General features: G+C 45.5%; 1 protein-coding gene across 9 annotated transcripts in view; it reads right to left on the bottom strand.

Annotated features, from left to right (window-relative positions):
* Positions 1-20,390, bottom strand: part of LOC147617880 (intermediate cleaving peptidase 55, mitochondrial-like) — a 101,120-nt gene that overhangs the window by 20,328 nt on the left and 60,402 nt on the right. For 7 of the 9 annotated variants that reach the window (XR_015262270.1, XR_015262269.1, XM_086776139.1 and 4 more), the window contains 3 exons: positions 16,278-16,370; positions 15,796-15,880; positions 15,479-15,549 (listed from right to left, as the gene is read on the bottom strand). Coding sequence is in view for 5 of the 9 variants with exons in the window: in XM_086776139.1 (XP_086632265.1) it covers positions 15,479-15,549; positions 15,796-15,880; positions 16,278-16,370 (249 nt within the window). In the remaining 4 variants the exon portion in view is untranslated. The remainder of the gene's footprint in view (positions 1-15,478; positions 15,550-15,795; positions 15,881-16,277; positions 16,371-20,390) is intronic. The other 2 variants (XR_015262271.1, XR_015262272.1) reach the window with 1 other exon arrangement.

Below are 20,390 nucleotides of genomic sequence, written 5' to 3'. Positions count from 1 at the left end.
TAGTACTCTGCAGCCACGAGCCTCCAAGGCTCGGAGTGCGGGCTGAAATCTGGGCCAAGAGGAAATCCTTCCAAGGCTCACCACCGGGTAGGAGTCCTCTAACAATCAACTTGCCCAACAGGGCATGGCTCTGTATAGCTAGATCAATGAGGCCAAGCCCCCCTCTGCTACGTGGCTGAAAATTCACTCTACATGCCACCTTGGCCCTGGCTGGCCTCCCATCACTTCCGGCCCACAAGAGGTTCCGGATCAAACGTTGTACGTGGCCAACACAAGGCCCAACACGAGGTGATATACCACATGGTGGCAAGAAGTACCTGGTTCACCACCACCACTCTGCCTGCTAGGGATAGCCTCGCCGAGCTCGAGTATAGAATCTTCTTCCGCATACTTAGAAGAAGCGGAGCGGCTGTTGCTCGGGAGAAATATCAATGCCAACCTGGCAACCGAGGTATCGGACTGGAGTGCCCTTCGAGTTCCACTGGAAAGCCTCAACTGGTCGCCAAGTTGGGGTGGGTGCTGAGCCTACCTAAAAACCATACGACTTGTGCCAGTTGATCAACATAAACCTGTCCAAGGTTGGGGCCAATGCTCTGCCTATCCGATCAAGAGAAACTAAGACTCCCAAAGCTACGCCCAAACTCTGGAAGATGCCAAGAGTCCTGTCTCCTAAGAATCAGTATCATCTCCTCCCATATGCAGAGTACTCCACTCCTGAGACTATGGCCATGCCACCTCTAAGTCTATCCTCTATTGCCTCTATCATGTTGAAGTCACCACCCATGCACCAAAAAACAGCCTGGGGTAGGGCCCGTCAGACAATGCTCCAAAAAGATAGCTCTACCTATAGCCGCATTCGGGGCATAAATGTTGAGGAAGCCAATGCTATCCTCTCCAATCAGAATGGTAACCCACTAAGCACGTCCTGGAACTATGACTCGTGATCCTGTCACAGACGGTAGAAGCTGCTCACACTGAGAGAGAGAGAGAGAGAGAGAGAGACTCCTCCCTGCATCCCTCAAGGGCCGAAGGATGGAGACCAAAAAATATGACTCTTGCCTCGTAGAATCTCCACGCCGGCAGGTACACCCCTCGATAAGATGGTGCTCCTAGAGGAAAAGAATGTTGATAGGTCCCCCCACCATAGATCGATGCAACTCTCCTCATCTCTGAAAGCACTGAGGCCCCCCTAAGCCCTAAATGTTCCATGAGACAATCCTCATATCAATCTCTGTGTGAGGCGGAACTACCAAAACTGCCCTTGAAACCGGCCTTTAGTAGAAACCAAAGTGCAGTGGACAAATTGTCACCCAGCGCTCCTACAAGGAAACAACACCTGCTGGCCCCAAAGCTTGCCACCCCTTTCGGTATTTCTTTATTCACATTCAAAGAAGAGTTCAACTGAGTACAACATGGCTTATACATATGCATGTCCAAACTACCAGTCCTCTGGTCCTCTCAGCATAGAGGCTTCACACAGCCCTATGCTCAAAACACCACACTTTTCTTCACCTCTAATCTGCCAAGAAGGTACATCCACGAGGCCCTGAAAATGCAGCCAACTGTCCCATGCACATTGCCATAAAACAGCCCACAAACTTTTTCAAACACATGCTAGAATTGCTCTTGTTTCTGCCCTCTTAGGCTGCAAATCCCTCACCAAGAGTAGTGCTCCTCATAGTCACAAGGTGTGCATCTGACACCGCCCACCAGCCTGCGAGAAGAGAGAAAGATTAAATAGTGGTCGGCTGTCTCTGTCCAGCAGTGCCCCCCCTGTTTCTTCTGCAATCTGCCACCTTCCACGAGAGAGAGAAAACCTGCTCAGTCCTGTGCACCTCCTGTCCTGCAGCCGCCGGCTTGCCCCTGCAGACCTGCGTAGCTTTTCACAAGAGAAAGAGAGAGACCCATGCAGTCCCACCTGCCGGTTTGGAAGAGAGAGTGGGGCAGTCCAGCCCGCATGTTTGCGAGAGAGAGAGAGAGAGAGAGTCCTGCCCGCCTGCAGTCCTGCCCACCGGCCTGTTGCACAGATGGAGAGAGAGTGAGGGCGCGTGGGTGAACTTGCTCAGCCCTCCGTTTCCTGCAGCCCAGCCGCCAGCCTTTCCAAGAGAAAAAGCTCATGTGCGTGTAGCTGGAGCCAACTCTAACGAGAGAGAGAGAGAGCCCACGTGCAGCCCGACCCCCCCAAAAGAAGCCTCTCCTCCAATAATAGCGTGACTCCCCAAAGAGCCACAATTCTCCCCAAAAGGGGTTCTTTTATTTTTATGGCTTTTAAACCTTTGTCCGCCCCCCACCCCACATGGGGTTATGAGAAGGGACATTAATAATTCCTAGTGTCACCTCTTGACCCCCAAGTGTGCACATTTAATAAATGTTCTGCACACTTGTGTCCTGCACACTGACGGCCATGCCCAATGTTCGGATACGTTGTACAAATACATCGGGTCGTGACATACCCCCCTCTTGAAAAATGGCAAGCGTCCTCGATTGCATCCTGGTGATACAGCAAGACATCCAAAGCGGAATTACACTTATAACGAAGGCTGCCCATACAGCAAGATATCAGCCATGTGATCCAAAAGAAAGTGAAAAGAACAATATGGCAAGACAATCTCTCTAAGCCATACGTAAGTTGCAACATACTGCAAACCAATGGTGTAGTAATAGTCCAAGTTGTATACCACTATGAACCATACATAACCACAGCATCCAATGTGACTAGTACACATATATCATAGAAGTCCCATAACCAGATGTAGCAAGGGAGAGGAGGTGCAACCCCCCTCTTGAGCATCAGGCAATGCTCTAGACCTATGCTCTGCTCAACCTGAATGCGCCGTAGCAAAGTGTCAGCTCCAACTCAAAGGCATCAAAATAAAGCTGCAATACCTGAGTTGAATCTGCTAAGTCACCCTCCTCCATCTACTTCGCATCCATCGGTGAATAGTTCTTGAACTTCATAAGATAGCGACGAGAAACTTTACCTCGTACCTTTCTTTCCTTGTGTGACATTATCTCCTCGGGAATAAGAACCTCATCAAGTTCCTCCACTTCCGACTGAGCCTCATCTGATACATCCTCAAGCACGTCCCCTCGGAAAGGTCTAAGAAGACTCACATGAATGCATTGTGAATCCTCCAGTGATCTGGTAGCTTCAAACGATAGGCCACCTCACCAATCTTTTCCAATACCTGAAAAGGTCCATAGTAGCACGTGCTCAACTTAGGGAATAAGCACTCTTTACCCTTCATCTTCTTGAGCCTGGCTTTCTCAAAACGCAAAAGAACCCAGTCACCCACTGCAAACTCTAATACATGCCTGTGATGGTATGCTGCTTTCTTTTGCGTTTGTTGAGTTTTTTGGAGTGCCAACTTAACTCTCTTGTAAGCTTCATCCATACTCTCCACATACTGGTCAGCCTGAAAGATCTTGTCGTTTGTGTGCAAAATGGGTGGTACCTTCTTCCCTCTTTCCACAATCTCAAACGGCGCCTTGCCCGTTGAGGTATGGACGGTGTTGTTATAAGCGAACTCCACCAAAAGAACATACTTTTCACACTGTTGCTTGTGCTCTGACATAAAGCACTTGAGAAGATCTAACACTATGGAATTAGCCTCTTCCGATTGTCCATCTGTCTGTGGATGAAACGATGATGAAAACTTGAGAATTGTACCCATGTTGTCAAACAACCCTCTACTCGTCATCTGTGGATCACAATCATTGATGATAGACAAAGGCATACCATGATACTTGAAGATGTTCGCCATGAACAACTTCACCATGTGATCTACTTTGATCTTCTTACGCACAGGAATGAAATGAGCCTGCTTATTGAACCTGCATATGATAGTCCAAATGCCATCATTCCCCATTTTTGTCCTCAAAAGATCAAAAATAAAATCCATGGTCTATTTGGAATAGGTAAAGGCTGAAGTAACCCTGGTGTCTTTTGATGATCAAACTTCACCTTCTGGCATATGATGCACGCTCTAACAAAAGCATCAACATCCCTTTTCAAGGTCAGCCAATAAAAGAAAGCCTCAACTACCTTTACCGTGGCCTCAATGCCCCTATGACCCGCATACGGTGGAGCATAACTTTCAATCATAACCTTCAACCGTAACAGCTTGGTAACACAAAGTCTACCATGCATGAACAAAAAGCCATCCCTGAGAGTATAATGATCAGGCCACTGACCCTCAAACACCTGATCATAGACTGTCATGTGCACAGTGTGTATCTACCGTGTGCTACATGCACACAAGACTAGCTTCGAGGTTTGGGGAAGCTTGGAGCTAGGCAGGCTGATTGGCGAGCTGAGTTAGGGATAGACTAACGGACGGGCACCCAAGTATGGACGAACGGGCGCCCAAGTGTGGACGCTCGATGACCCGCCAAAAGCCTATAAAAGGGTGGCCAAGGTTAGTCATTAGTCATATAGAGTCTCGCAAGATTTGTGAGAGCTCTATGGTCTTGGAGCCTAGATCTAGTGCAGACGTGCATCTGCTTTATGCAGCCGAGGCCGGCAGCAGTCTCGAGGCCCGCGAGGGTAGCTTCGTGGCGATCCGGTGGGGATTTGACAGTGGTATCAGAGCATGCCTCGTGAACGAGCAAGTCGGTAGGTAGAGAAGATGAGGTCGAAGAAAGGTATGTGTTCAAAAAATCTTGCTGTTTTTTCTGTGCATACTGCTGTTTTTAGATTTAGTATGTGCTTTTTTCATCGAAGAAACCCATGATGATGGAGATGGTGGTCTAAGAAGGGTCGATTTGCTTTGCAAGGAGTAGGCTGAAGATTCAATTGTGCAGTCGCATGAACCGTTGGGAGAAAACAGAAAAAAAAAGCATATTCGTTTTTTTGTTGAACGCGAGAGAGAGAGAGAGAGAGAGAGAGAGAGAGAGAGAGAGAGAGAGAGAGGTGGTTGTGGCAGGCTGGTCGAACCGGGCAGACTGGCCAGGTGTACGAAGGCGGCCCTGCTGGCGGGCACCTAGGGCTGTGTAGGCAGACGCCTAGGCCTACGTAGCCAGGTGGCCAGGCCTGCGTAGCCAGGCAGCCAGAGGCCTGGGCTTATGCAGCCAGGCGGCTAGGCCTGTGCAGGTGGCCAAGCCTGGGCGCAAGCCAGCGCAGGCCGCCCTGGACGCCTGAACATAGGCGGCACCAGCAGGTCCGCGAGATAAGCGAGGTGGCCGACCGCAGCAAAAGCAGGCGCCTCTAGCCTGATGGCAGTAGCGCAAGTGGCGAAAGCAGCACGCCAGCGGCGCTAAATCCAGGACGGAAAAGAAAAAAAAACCCAAGAAAGCCTTCGCCGATTTGAGGCGCTTTTGGCTTTATTAAATTTAAAAAAAAGTTTAAAGGTCCCCTCCAAGGTTTAAAGGTGTTTTATTTTTTTTTAAGAAAGCAAAATATATATATATATATATATAACAAAAGCAAAAGCTCAAGTAGCTTTTAGGGCAAGCTATATAAACTACCCTTAAGTGGGCTTCTTGCCACACATCTCTCAAGTTTTCAAGCTCTCAAGCTCTCAAGTTCCCTTGCACTTTTATTATGCAAAGATCGAATTTTCTCTCTACTTGTCCTCTTCACGATGTCGACCCAAGAATCGGAGTTGGAGCCCCTTGTCGAACGCGAAGGCTTGCCAGCTCTACGGAAGATACCGATGCCGATCTTTTTGACGATTATGTGTCAAAATCAGATTTCCAAGAGTTCAAAGTAGCTCTCGAAGCTTCTTCGTCGGAACGTCGGGCACAAATCGCAGCCTAGATGCAAGCTTCGCATAACTCCATCGCTCTCTTGACCACTACCCTTTCTACTCTATCGGGTATGGATACCATGGCCTCTGCTTTAGGCCCCAACATTACTGTGGAACCGTTCGGGAGCGAGCAAAAGTAGCGTACCAAGGAGATCGTGGACACTTGGCTACATAAGAGGCAAGTTCACTTTCAGTTTCATCCATATGATGATGGAAAAAAGATCCAGTTAGCAGCAGGTTTCCTCTCAGGCAAAGCTTTGCTTTGGTGGAAGGAACTCAACCCTAAGCCAACAACTTGGGCACAATTCGAAGACGTCTTCAAGAAGGAATTCCTCAAGAAAGAGGATGATTATGATCTTGTTGCCCGGTTTTCAGCTTTGACCATGACCTCGTAGCACCTCACTTATGAGGTCTACCTCCAGAAGTTCAGGGACTTCCAGATGAAAGCTACAAAGATGGATCCCACTACTCTTTTGGGGTTCTTCGAAGCTGGTTTACCAGACTCATACCGTTTACAGGTTAAAAATAACAAATGCAAAACATTGGACGAAGCCATTCATTTAGCTCGTATCTATGATGATACAATGGTCTCTTCCAAGTCGAAACCCGTTACCGAGCAGGGCAACAAGCATAAACGAAAGGTCTTTGCACCTATGGCTAACACGACTGAAGGAAAGTTTTCGGACCAACCTTCAAAGAATTCAAGTTCGACTCCAACGAAGAAGAAACGACTCCTTAGGGCTTTAAATCTCAAGAAGGAAGGACGTTGTTTTATCTGCGAAGAAAAAGGACACATGCGTAACGAGTGCGCAAAGCAAAAGGGTGGGAAGACCAACGCAGGACCAAAGCCAAAGGCAGCTAACCAGTTGTCTTTGACAGGTACGTCAATTACTGTACTTTCTTACCCTAGTACTTATTTTGATTGTCTGTTCAACTCTAAAGTATTTGGCTTGCATGATCTTCTCCGCGTTTATGGAGAAGTGACTGGCCATAAGATTCACATTCTTCTAGACCCTGGCAGCTCACACAACTTTGTTAACTATAAACTTGATCAAAAATTGAGTCTTGATACGACACCCAGCGATCATACCTATGAGGTACGCCTACCTACGGAAAGACAAGTATGGGATCGAAAGGTGGAGATGGTTCCAATCCAGATTCAGGACTACAAAGATACTCTAGAATGCTATGTTATGCACCTAGAAAATGTTGACTTGTTATTAGGGATTGAGTGGTTTAAGACTCTTCAAGTCCAAATAGATTGGTCTAGTCATATTTTTTCTTTTCAGCATTGGGACATCCAGTATAATATTTTAGGTGATTGTATTCATCCCTCTCAGGGACCTCTTGTAAATACAATTGATTTTGGAAATATAATGGATTCTTTCTTGTATACCGCTTTTCATTGTGTATTGATTCCACTTTCTTCATTTCTCATACCTTCCATGGATGTCAATGAATTAAATGTGTTTGAAAGCAAAGAATTAGACAGGCTCGGTTGTTGCATCCTTTGCAAATCCCATGTAATAAATGGGAAAGTATTTCCATGGATTTTATTACCGGAATGCCAAGAACACATCAAGGCCACGATTCTGTTTGGGTTGTGGTAGATCGCTTGACAAAAATGGCTAGATTTTTACCAACCCGGAAGACTATTACAGCTACGCAATTAGCACGGCAGTTTATTGAGCAATTGTTTAGACTGTACGGGTTACTGCAGGACATGGTCAGTGATAGGGACTACGTTTACGAGTGATTTTTGGAAACTTATTTTTGAGAAGTTGGAAACAACTTTGAATTTGAGTTCCTCTGATCATTCTCAATCTAATGGCCAGACTGAAAGAGTGAATTAGATTTTGGAGGATATGCTTCGAGCATATGTATCCAAAAGACAGAGTTCATGGGAGGATTATCTTCCGATGTTAGAATTTGCATATAACAATACTAAGCAAACGAGTACAGGTTTTAGTCCTTTCATGCTTATGTATGGTTTTCAACCTAGATCACCTGTTACAGTAGGATTCTCAGGACTTCAGCATGATGCAACACGTAATTTTTTGCAAGATATGCAGGAAATGTTACAAGTTGCGAAAGAATCTATTAGAAGTGCTCAAGACCGAGACAGGTTTTATTCTAATAGACATCGTTCACCCAGAGAGTTCTCTGAAGGAACGATGGTGTATTTGCGAGTTCCGAAAGATTCCGAGACTTTACGGACAGGTCGATCTCCGAAATTATCCCCTAGATACTGTGAACCATTTCGTATTACTTCACGGATTGGTTCAGTTGCAGATGAATTGGATTTGCCTTCTCATGTAAAAGTACATCCTGTGTTTCATGTCAGTAGACTTAAGGAAGTACTCAGTGGAGCAGATCAGTTAGTTACTCCTCAAGAAATTATAGATGTCGAGGACATGACATTTGTTCCGCACGAACCTAAAAAGATTCTTGGATTTCGTGAAAGAAGATTGCGTAATACGCTTATCACGGAATACAAGATCAAGTGGAAGGATCGTGTTGAGGAGGACGCTACATGGGAGACATTAACTACTCTTCAGAGAGATTACACGCACACAAGACTAGCTTCGAGGTTTAGGGAAGCTTGGAGCTAGGCAGGCTGATTGACGAGCTGAGTTAGGGATAGACTAACGGACGGGCACCCAAGTATGGACGGGCGGGCGCCCAAGTGTGTACGCCCGATGACCGGCCAAGAGCCTATAAAAGGGTAGCCAAGGTTAGTCATTAGTCATATAGAGTCTCGCGAGATTTGTGAGAGCTCTATGGTCTTGGAGCCTGGATCTAGTGCAGACGTGCACCTACTTTATGCAGCCGAGGCCGGCAGCAGTCTCGGGCCCGCGAGAGTAGCTTCGTGGCGGTATGGGACGTCACGTGGTAGAGGCTGGTCGGTACATCAACCTAGTTAGCTCAGCTCGTGGCTCGGTGGGGACAGCCAAGACTATGGGCTTGCCCACAGCTGTCATGGTTGGGAGATGAGTCAGGCCTAGACCCCCTTCTTGTTTGTTTGTTTGTTTGCAGGATTCGAGTCTCGAACCAGGAACGATCATGAGGAGATCCGGTGGCGATTTGACATAGACCCTCCCAAAATCTTCATCCTGGACATATTGCTCTTTCATCTCATCAAGCTCATGATGATAAGCAAGTGAAACTGCTCAAACCTGTGGCTTGTGTGACAAAGCATCTGCCACAACATTCTTTTTGTCTTCCACATGCACAATCTGAAAGTGGAACATAGACAAAAAGTTAGCCCATCTCATATGCTCCTCGTAAAGCTTAGTCTGCATGAGAAAATATCACAAGGTCTGATGATATGTCTGCACCGTGAAATCAGCCCCAAGCAAATAGTGTTTCCATGTAGAAAGAGCATGAATTACAGCCAACATCTCTTTCTCATAAACTTATAGATGTTTCTCGGCATTCTGCAATATGCGACTCTCATAAGCTATCACATGTCCTTCCTGCATGAGAACTGTCCCAATGTTATTCCCACATGCATCACATTGAACAACAAAAGCCTTTCGGAGATCCAGTAGCACCAATACGGGAAGCTTTTCCTTAAGCTTCTTAAAGCCTGCAATTTCTCGATTAGCCCATCAAAACACAATTCCCTTCTTTGTCAAAGCATGGAGGTGTGAAGCAATCTCAACAAAATATCGTATGTACCGCCTAGAGAAGGAAGCTACGTACATCATGTATGGTCCTCAAATCTGGCCAATTAAGAATTGCTTCTACTTTCGAAGGATCCATACGAACTTCATCTTTAGACACGATGTGCCCCAAAAAGTGTATTTCTTCCAAGAAGAATTCACTCTTCTTGCCATTTATGACCAACCTAAGCTTTCCGAGTTCCTCAAATACTATGGCCAAATGTTCCCTATGCTCCTCCTCTGAGCGTGAATGCACAATCATATCATCATAGAATGTGCCCACAAACACTCGATGAGGCCGGAAAATCATGTCCATCATCCTATTAACGGTGGCGGGAGCATTTGTCAAGCCAAAGGGCATGATCAAGAACTCATATAGCCCAAAGGTGGTCCGAAATGTTGTCTTATGCACATCCTCGGGTCTAATGCAGATCTGGTGATACCTGCTCTTCAAGTCTATCCGACTAAAGACTGTAGAACCCGGTAAGCACTCCAAAATGATGCCATCCATCCTCGGAATAGGGAATCGATTCTTGATGGTATTCTTGTTTAGCACCCTGTAATCTATGCACATGTGCCAAGAACCATCTTTCTTTTGCACTATGACCACATGTGAGTAGAAAGGCGAGAAGCTTGGCTGAATCAGCTCCTTTTTCAACAACTGCTATACCTGGCTCATAATTTCTTCTTGTTGGGCTGCACTAACGCGGTATGGCAGTCTATTTGGTGGGATACTCCCCGGAATAAGATCAATAGCATGATCTTCTGGCCTTTCCGAAGGAAGCTCTTCTAGCAATGACTCGGCATAGCAATCTTGGTACTGACGTAGGAAATCGGTCTTGTCTTTATCTAACATTGACAAATTAGACTGATAGGAGTAACAGGTTCTGCACACCCAAGACAAGCCATATTTGCCTCATGCATAGGCCCCATCTCCTCTGTACGGAACCCGAATTTGCCAGCCAAATCTGGTGAGATAAAGTTGGCTCTAGTACCTGTGTCAGAAAATCAAGGCATTCTGATCTCTGCCCATGCTCTACACAACTCTGTCTCCTCACCACCTGGCTGTTCCCCAACAAGATCAGGAACTAATCCTGCAGAAGGCTTCGGTTTCTTAGGCTTGGGCTCCCCTTTAGTGTCAAAGTCCTTGTTGAACTTACGCTTAGGACAATTGAAAGACATATGTCCCTCTTCGGTACAGAAAAAACATTTCTTGGCATCCAATAAAGCTTGCTTCTCCTCAAAAGTTCTCTTAGGCATTGGTAACATTTTACGCCGCTTCTCCGCAACCACTGTTGCATCTTGAGGTGCATGCCCTAACTTCTCAGTTTCTTGCCGGTGCTTTTGCTGCCCTTAAACCCTATTGAAACCCAAATGAGTAACGCATTTACTATCACAGCATTCTCTATCATCTATGACATATTTGTTACTCGGGTCTTAATGCAAGTCACGCACTTCCTTGGGCAATCCACAACAATACTTCTCAACCTACTCAGACACTGGCACTGCACGATAAGAAGTAACCGGGAGTAAAGCTTCCCAAAACTTCTTGTTATAATCCTCCAGATTCTCACACTTTGATGCATCCAACTTATGCCATGCTATCATTACATGCACCTCAAATGTAGATGTGAGCCACACAGAAGAGAACACCTGTTTAAAATGTACCCAAGTAGATGGTGCTATGCCCTGCAAGAGAAGAGTGGACCACCACTACAATGCATTGCCCTTGAGAAAAGTCGCAGCTTTTCTCACTTTCGAGGACTCGGTGTAATTTCCACCAAAAAAAGCAACATCAAACTGCTGTAAAAAGGTAAGAGCCTTGAGCTTGTCTGTTGCCCCACTGAATGTGTCAAATTTCACTGCAGCTCCGCCTTCCTTATAATCCTTCGCCTTACCCAAAGGCATTAGATTATCGTAAGGAAGTGGCTTTACAAGATTGCTACCCCCTGCATTCATACCCATACTAGGGTCAACATTGCCAGTTCCCACACCCTACATACCATGCAGTCCTGCTAATCCACCCATGTTTCCAAACATGCCACTATGCATTCCGGGTTGCATGCCCCCATACATGTTTCCTTGCATTCCGGGCTGCGTACCACCATACATGCTGCCTTGCATTCCAGGCTGAAAACTAGCACCAAAATTCCCTTGCGTTCCCATGCCTCCTTGAGGATAACCCCCAGTCATAGATTGGCACACGGAACCTCCGCCAAAATAGCCTGGATGCAAAGTTTGTTGCGGAATAGGTGGCTGCCCGAAAAAGGAATTCTGCGGGTTAGCACCTTAAGTGTTCTACACGTTGGAAAACTGTCCATAAGCAGGATCCTTTGGGATAGCACTATTGTTGACCTGAGGTGGGTTCCTAGAACACACCTTCTTCTTCTTCTTCTTCTTCTTAGGCTCAGAAGGGGCCCTCATAAATTCAGCAAACTTCTCACTCTGCATGAGCTGCATGAGCACATCCACTACACTTGCCAATCAGGCTTTAAATTGGGCATCCTCTTCCTATTGACTTGGCATCTCTTCTGGCTGCGTTACAACCTCATAATGTGCATCTGCTGCAGCCTGTTCTTCTGCATGTGTACCCTCAAATTCAGTCCTCTCAGGGGTGGACGACTCCTCTTGCTCTTCATCATAATCATACTCTTCCTCTTGATCAAACATCTTGCTGAAATTTACAGCAGCGATGTTCCTCAGGACAACCACGAGCTCACCCCCTTGGGAAAGTTGGTGATGGTCCCGACAACTCGAAGAGTCTTGGGCGCGAGCTTCGACACGGAATAGTCACAATCTGTCATGGTGCGGAGTCGTGCCAAGTGGGCCTGGATCTTGCCCTCCATGTATTCCCACTCTGCCCGAGCACGAGGGTATGCATACTCCGTGCTCCATCGATCACAATGGAGGTATCTGCAAGAAGGGGGGAGAGGTACTTCCCCGATATCCTGGGGGGCCCGCCTAGAGACTCTAGTGGGAGAGCCCTCACTGGTGAGGCCGCAATGGTCATCTCCATCAGCTCTGAGAAACAATGAATCAGACCACGAATGGTACTCGCCGGCTATCTCCTCTCCGGATCAGGGGCTGTAGGTGGCCGACAGGAATGCTCTAGAGAGGCAGAAAGGGGCCCCAGAAGGGGGGAGGGGGGGGGTATAAAATGGAGCGACTACGGGTAGAGTCGGAGGCCAGGGTGGGTGAGGGGGAGGAGGCAAGGGGGAGCGGGAAGGCGGAGAGGCTAGAGAGGGATGTTGCTGAGAGGTATCCATCAGAGAGGAAGGCTGTTGTGCAAACGGGACCAATGTTGCCACCCAGTGACTACATTACTTGTGAGGTGTGAAGCCGCCAGATGGACTTTGTCTTGGGTATTTGTGATCTTGGAGAGTGGAAAGTGGGCAACAAACTGGCGAATAAACAAACTGGGTCACAACCGAATGGTCGCATTTGCCATCGTACTTGGTGAAGTTCGGTGAGGCACGGATAACTGTTGTTGAGGCTATGGCTAGGGTTGTGGAGGGTTAAGAAGGGTGGAAAGAAGTTACCATATTCCGGAGTGTCTGATGGAACTCGTTCCTCAAGTCTTCTCGGGTCTGTTGCTTGTGGTTCGCCTTTGCTTCGAGCTCTTCCCGCAGTCGCTCCTCTTTGGCCTTGTGTTTGGCTTTCTCTACCAGCTGTTCGGCTAGTCTCGCTCTTCTTTTTCAGTCATCCATGCACCATTGTTCCATTGAGGAACTTTCTTCTTTGGGTGTCTCCTGCTAGGCCAATGTTGCCTGTAATACTACCAGTTTCTTTTTCCATTTGGACTCTTTCGAGTTGAATCCGGAGTTGCCTTATCTGCTCCTTTAACTTCTGGTTGTCTTCGTCTTCTTTTTGCAAAAGCGTTTCTTTGAATGGTTCTTCTTCTTTAGTGATGTCTTCGGAGCTTGATGCCATAGTGGATGGGCGAGTGGTTTTTCATGATCTCAACTTTACCATCCACAAGATGCTCTCACCCTAGGTTGCTTGGTTGAATCACGTCCCAAGATCTGATACCAATGTAACATGCCCCAAGCTAGGACCGTGTGAAACAACGAGGCCTTCTTTAAACCTAAGTTTAGTGAGTCTTTAGCAATCCTTTAAAATAGCATACATGAATCTAAAAGATGTAGTCGACACTAGATGGGGTCCCAAATTACTCACTGAAAGTGCCCCCCCCCCCAAAAAAAAAAACCCCCACCCGCAAGCAGGAGTACTTGCTTTATTTCTTCTGGAGAACTAAATACAAGCTGAACTGTGTCCACAAGACTGGGCCGACAAACTGACTGACTGACCACCAGACGCAAGGACAAAGTGACCAAACGCTCGGCAAAATTGTGCATAACATGGAGGCGACTATAAAGCTATCTTCCAAGAGGTTACACCAGCCTGAGACTGCGGGTTGGTGTGCTGAATACTCTTGAAGAGGCTGAGCTTCTTTTGCCTTGGGCTGAAAGCACAAGAGTGGCTGTAAGTATGCAAAGGCTGAAGCCTATGCACACATGCTTGATTGAATTGCTTGATAACTTTTGATGATTTTTGGGACTGATGATAGCTTGCCTTTTTATATGGGTCTAAGGGCTGGTCAGCTGCCAAAAGGTGCTATCAGCCTGCTGAGAAATGCCACAACCAGGATTAATAGCATTTAATGCTACCTTTGCTGCGTGGCTGGTCGGACTGCTGTCCAGGCCATCTAAGTCCTGGCCGACTGCATGCCTAAGCCAAAAAGGCTGCCGTCTTATGCTTAGAGGATGGCTAAGGGTATTATCTACCCCTTGCAAGGCTGCCCACTCTTTGGGGCTGGCCCCTACTACATGAATGCAACTGATATGCCTATAATGCATACTACTCCTATAGCTGACATCTGCATGCACCTATATGATGAACACTTGTTGAATTCTCCAAAGTGGGTTAAGAGGACTGACTTGACACTGACCTCCATGGTTGGGAGACTAACCTACGTAGCTCATGCCCAACATGTCCCGGACTGGGGCTCACCAAGGGATCACGGCATACAACAAAATATCCTAGAAGGTACTACTTCTATACATGATTCTTGCACTGGTGATGAGCCAATTTGTCACCATGTACCACAGTGCATGGGTGCCCATGACAATATCATCCACACACTCCACAAGTGCATGGAGAGACTAACCAGAGAATCGAGATTCAAAGCGTACGCAATGGCAGCAGGAGGCTTTCTTCCACATCTAGAGCCCACGCCTCTTTCTTTCACGTGAGGGTGGGGGCGTTACTTTGGTATTACAGGCCCCTAGTGTGGTTTTTTCCCGTCCCCCCAAATGTAGCTTCCCTCTGAGAGCAGCCAACCATTGAGGAAGCCTCCCCCATGTTTTGTACATTTTGACTGCAGTACTGCAAGGATTGTATTCTGCCACGCTGGCAGGTTTCTTTCATGAATCCAAGAATTTCACCTATTCCAATAAAACATGAATGATCCCAACTGAAACAACAAGTTGATTACTCGTCGCTGATTTTAGCATTGAATGGGCCACATACCTTTAAGTATTGGGCTGAGAGTTTGAAAAAAATACAGCAGCTAGCACTGAGATAAAGGGGATCAACACCTTTAGTATGGGGTGATTGAGACACCCTTATTCAAACCGACTCTTAGTCACTGGAGCCCATGCATCAAATCTCTTAGCATGTAACACTAGATAGTGCCGTTAAGGATGGGGTTGGGGCCCAGATTGGGCCTTGGGCCTCTAGTGATATCGTGATGTCCACCTAGAACAAGACGCTCTCTCTAAACAGAAACAATGCATTGCCCATTAAACATGTACATCTATGTGTAGCCAATAAGCCATTTCCTATCCGTTTCCATTGCCTACTTTCAGTCTGTTTCCTCTTTGCTTATCGCAGCTGTTTTATGTTTGTTTCTGTTCCATGTGGCTATGGTGAGTTCAATGTGGATGTTTTCACCTTCCACCTTATCAGAGCCACACACATTCATTCCTTGTAACCTTTCTAACTCTTTCTAAGACATACATGTACATTTGTATCTAAATCAAAAAAGATGAATGAAAGAACTTCTACCACTCCCGGTACTAGTCTGCGATCCTCACGTATAGCTTTGCAATCGTGAACATCCATGCCAAGGTAGTGTCCTGGAAAAAGTACAAGTATACCATTCAAGATTTTGAAACAATACTTTCCAGAGGAAGTTGACTGACAAATGGTCAGATTTTGATGTCCCCAGCAGCTACAATGTGCAACTTTTGAAAGGTGTGTGAAGATAGGAATGTGGGTGGGTGTGGTGTGGATGTGTGTGCATGCATGCGTGTTGCATGTGAGAGTGAATTTTTGCATTCATGAGAAATGCTTGAAATCATGGAGGAGGAAAATTCATCCACCTACGCTAGTCGGGTTGATCTTGGGGTAGTCATCCTGACTTTTTATTATACCAAGTTCTCTTGCAGCCCTCGCTAGCTTGTCCGTCTGGAAAACAAAATAAACAAATATCATAATGGCATGTAAGTTCTGCATGTTATTTTTTAATAGATTTCAATCTTAGAGACTAAATTTTGAGAGTTGTAGCTTTCTCTATGTTTCTACAATCTGACAGCATAGCACACCAGTTTCCTGATGTGCATATTTTGTTGTGTGCACAGATTGGCAGTTGTAAAGCACACATCTAGAGACAATCATAACTACAGCAAACAATCAAAATCAGGGTCTCATGCAAAATAAGTTCCATATACATGCCAAAAAAGAACAAATAAATTTGTGCAAATAGATGCACAGATTAATATCCAAAGCAATTAAGCAACATGCATATAAAAAAATGTGGATATACGCTGGGAAAAACTTTCAAGTTCAGAGCAGAGAATCATACTGCAGCACGATGGATCTCTTGAAGAGTGGCATCTGGCTTGTAAAGCTTTAAACATTCTTTAAAAACTGACAACACAGCTTCATATATGTCTCTCTGCATGGAAAAGACGGCAATCAACTTTTAAAACAACCAAAAAAAAACATATAGGACCATGGCAATTAATGTAGCACCACATCTCAAAACATGGTGGATAATTTTTCTTGTAGCTTTTCCCTTCTCTTATTTGAATGCTGGAAATACAACACATTATTTAACTCAAGGCTCTTAACATTTAAGCAAACACAGAAGCTTCTACCAAAATCATTATAAGAAGTGAGCCGCAACCAAAAGATGTCGAGAAAAGATCTACTTTTACTACAAAGTATAAACAACAAAATGCACATAGCCAAACAGTCGACAAAAGATCTACTTTTACAAAGTATAAACAACAAAATGCACATAGCCAAACAATTCACATAACTTCTTGCTCTATCTTGAGCCCTTCTTATGCTAACTCAAGCAAACTTAAACCATTTGGTTCATATCCTCAAGTCAGCCTTTAGTTCCTTGTACATTTTCCTTCTCTAGCACCTGCTGATGGTATTTCTAAAAGCAGGCCACTTATAGCACGGTTATTACTCTATAAGTGATTTGGGGTCACTTATTAGACACAAGAGATCAAGTAGCCACACGGTAGCCTAGTGTTACCAAGGAGCATGCAGGATCTCTCAGCCATGGAGCTGTCAGCGGTGATTCGGCTTGGTGGAATGGGACGCCAAGTTGGGGTCATCAGTGACTGGCCAGCTTGTGCCAATCTGACCTCGGGCTCAGGGGTGGTTCAAGGTACAGAACCTACAATTGGGTGGTGAGTTGATAGCCACAATCTATCACGGTCACACGATGAGTTCAACGTCGGGTCTATGGAAACCATGCTAGGGTTTCTCACGTATGTCCTCTATCTTGATCCACAGTGGTTCTATGTCAAATAGTCCAAAGGCATGATCTCGTGAGGACTTTGCATTGGTAACGCCAGAAATCACCACCGTCTCTCAGCTCCGCCCATGGCTAGGCACTAGAGTCGTCCGAGCCTAGTTGGCTTCCACTGCCATTGAGTGGCTCTCGGCACAACTAATGGCTGAGCGGCAGCGGTCAAAACGGCGACAATAGTGCTGAGCCCTAGGTTGAGCTAGTGCGGCGCAGGAGGAGCAGAAGCCGGGTTGAGACTGATCTAAGATGGGTGCATCCAAAGGGGTGGCACATGGTAAAAAGCTCATGCCCAAAGTAGATATGGCCGAATATAGAGACGGAGATACTTCTATTGGATATAAAAGGGAAGTGGAGTTTTCAAACAAACAAACAAACAAACAAACAAACAAAAAAGCAAGAGAGCTTTTTTCTTGTGTAAAAAGCAAAAGGGGGGGGGGGGGGGGTATATCTTTAAATCTGTAGCTTTTTAAGAAAACACAAAATTAACGCTAGCTTTTTGACGAAAACTCACTTGCCCTTACAAATTCAACATAACCCACATAGCCCTCTTTATTGGCTCATATACTTGCAGGGTTCCTTCGGGCTTGGAGAACACCACTAACACCTCTACTCTCGCACGGCTGAAAACCTCATCGACGCTCTCTCGTCCACCCTTACAAGTTTTTTTTAAACCTTTTACTTCTTTCCTGTAACCTTTCCACCGCTCTTTATTTTCTCCAAGTTTGCATGCACGTTTCGTGTGCGGGAGAGATATATGGAGTAAGTGGGCAATAATTCCATGAAGTCAATGGACTTTGAGCACATAAAGCCATTGGACCGTATCCTCCACCAGTAGATATGATGGAGAGTGATTACGAAAGTCTTGTCAAGGGTCCCATATGATATGATGATAGTGAGATCACCAGTGAGGAGTGCATTATCCAGTGTCCTGCGTGGGAGGATAGTATCGAACCACAAGTTGATGAGTGCTCCAAACTTTCACCAACAGATGACACAGGGTTATCCAGTGGTGTCACAAGGCTATTGCTACATGGGATTCGTGTTAGAATCCACATACTTTTTGGTGGGTCCAAAGTGGCTGAATAATTGTGACTTCCCAAACCCTAAGTTGTGATACTTGTATTTTTGGTACTTTTGTAAAACCCCTACTTAATATATTTTTAGTTTAGCAAAGAAACAAAAGAGAAGGAGAGATAGACGTAATCTATTGTATATTGTCAAAACATACTATATATACAATGATCTTGCTGATTCACAGCTTCATGATGCATACCAAAGATCCATGTAGCCCTCTACTTGCAATCGGACAAGAGAAACTCTTCCTCATACACCATTGTGTCCTTGTTGCCTTGCAAACTCTGATAAATGGATCCTCTTGATCTTTGAATGATGATCCTAATGAATGCCTAATGATCCTATTTATAGGAAAAAGGTATGAATTCTTAATCAAGTCAGTTTTGCCTATTTTTCCACAAAACATTGTCCAAAAAGTCATATTTTTGTGTCCAAACTATGCCCAAAAGTTATCCCAACCATTGGGCTATGTCTTGGGCACTTCCAAGAGCCTGTAGGGCTACAAAATCTGCTCTAAATCTGCCCATATATTTGCTAATGAGAATATACATGTCTTTGAGCATCGAGATTAACGAATGCACATGACATCCCCTCATGCTAATCTTGGAGAACTGGGGTAATCCATACACCTTTGCTCCAATTCCATTCCGGTCCAATTGAAGAATCCACTTCATATCCACCAGCTCGATTTCCAAGCTCTCTGACTTGGTCTTCAAATCTTCCGACTCACATGTAATCTCATCCTCCTCTTTACTCTTTATAGGATTTGAAAAGACTGGCTAAAAACTCCTAGACACTGTCGAGTTGACCTCATCCTCCTCCACATAGGATTCAGAAAGATCTACCTACTCTAGAATCTGCTCTTTGGGTTCAAGTCCGGGCTTGGGTTCAAGTTGTGGTTCTGGTTCAGATTCCTTTGCCAATGGATGCTCTTCCAACACAACAAAATCCTCTACTCCCTTGGAAATTCTTGTGGCACTAGTCTCGTCATCCTCTGCTATATTGGATTTGATGAGATCCTCGGGCACTGGCGCTTGTAACTCATCAATCAGTTCGGCCTCGGGCAATGACATCTTAAACGATGGCTGGTCCTGTACTTGAATCTCCCCATTTGTGACAGCATCATCGTGAAACCCTCTTCCCTTGGAAGGTCTCCTTCACTTGGACTAATGCTCTTGATCTTGGGCTGCTCCACAACGCTTGGTGATTCCTACGCTGGCTCTGACTCATCCACCATGGGCATTGTCATCTCCTGAGTATCCTTCATCGGTCCACACTCCTTACTCGAGGAAAGTCTCTCCTGATCCACTTCCAATCCTGGAAGCTCTCCGGTATTCTTGGAAACTTCCTCCTACTGAGTGTCAACCATTGGTAAATTTTCTTGTGCTACCATCCTTGCTGCCCGTCGGGTTTGGATCTCAAGGCAAACTGCTGCCAAGTGTCTCTTTGCCTCCTACCTTTTAGAATCATCGGACTTTGCTCCACCCTTTGCTAAAAGCAAGATGACTCAAACTGCCTACTTCTTAAATTTCCACAACTCTTCGATGGATAAAGTCTTAAGAAAGTCGGCATCCATTGCCTCTAAACTCATGATATTGTTTTGCTGTTTTTTCTGTTGTAATCAGCCCAAAGCCCCTAACCCTAGAGTTATGCATGCTTTCTAAACTCCCTAGGATCATGCTAGGCTGAAATCTAGACTTTCTAGCACTATACTATGCTGAAAATGAGCAAAAACACAGATTTAACGCAAAAACACAAACCCTAAAATGTAAACCCTCATATTTGAAACCCTAATTTTCAGCATGCATAGGTTCTATCTAGGACTCATGTCGAACTAGCCTAAGCTCTGATACCAATGTAGCATAGGTTGCGGAAGCATGTTCATGATTAATGCTAAGCAAAGAAGATTAACGCTAATCCTATGTTTAGCAAAGACAGAGAAGAGAAGGAGAGATAGACCTAATCTATTGTATATTGCCAAAACATGCTATATATACAATGATCTTGCTAATTCACAGCTTCGTATAAATGATCTTGATGATTCACATGACACGGCTTCATGATGCATACCAA

The sequence above is a fragment of the Cibotium barometz genome, chromosome 36 (assembly GCF_041138505.1).
Source record: "Cibotium barometz isolate CiBa-2024 chromosome 36, ASM4113850v1, whole genome shotgun sequence".
NCBI lineage: Eukaryota > Viridiplantae > Streptophyta > Polypodiopsida > Cyatheales > Cibotiaceae > Cibotium > Cibotium barometz.
Note: the sequence above shows the minus strand (reverse complement) of the source record. Positions and strands in the feature narration are given on the sequence as shown.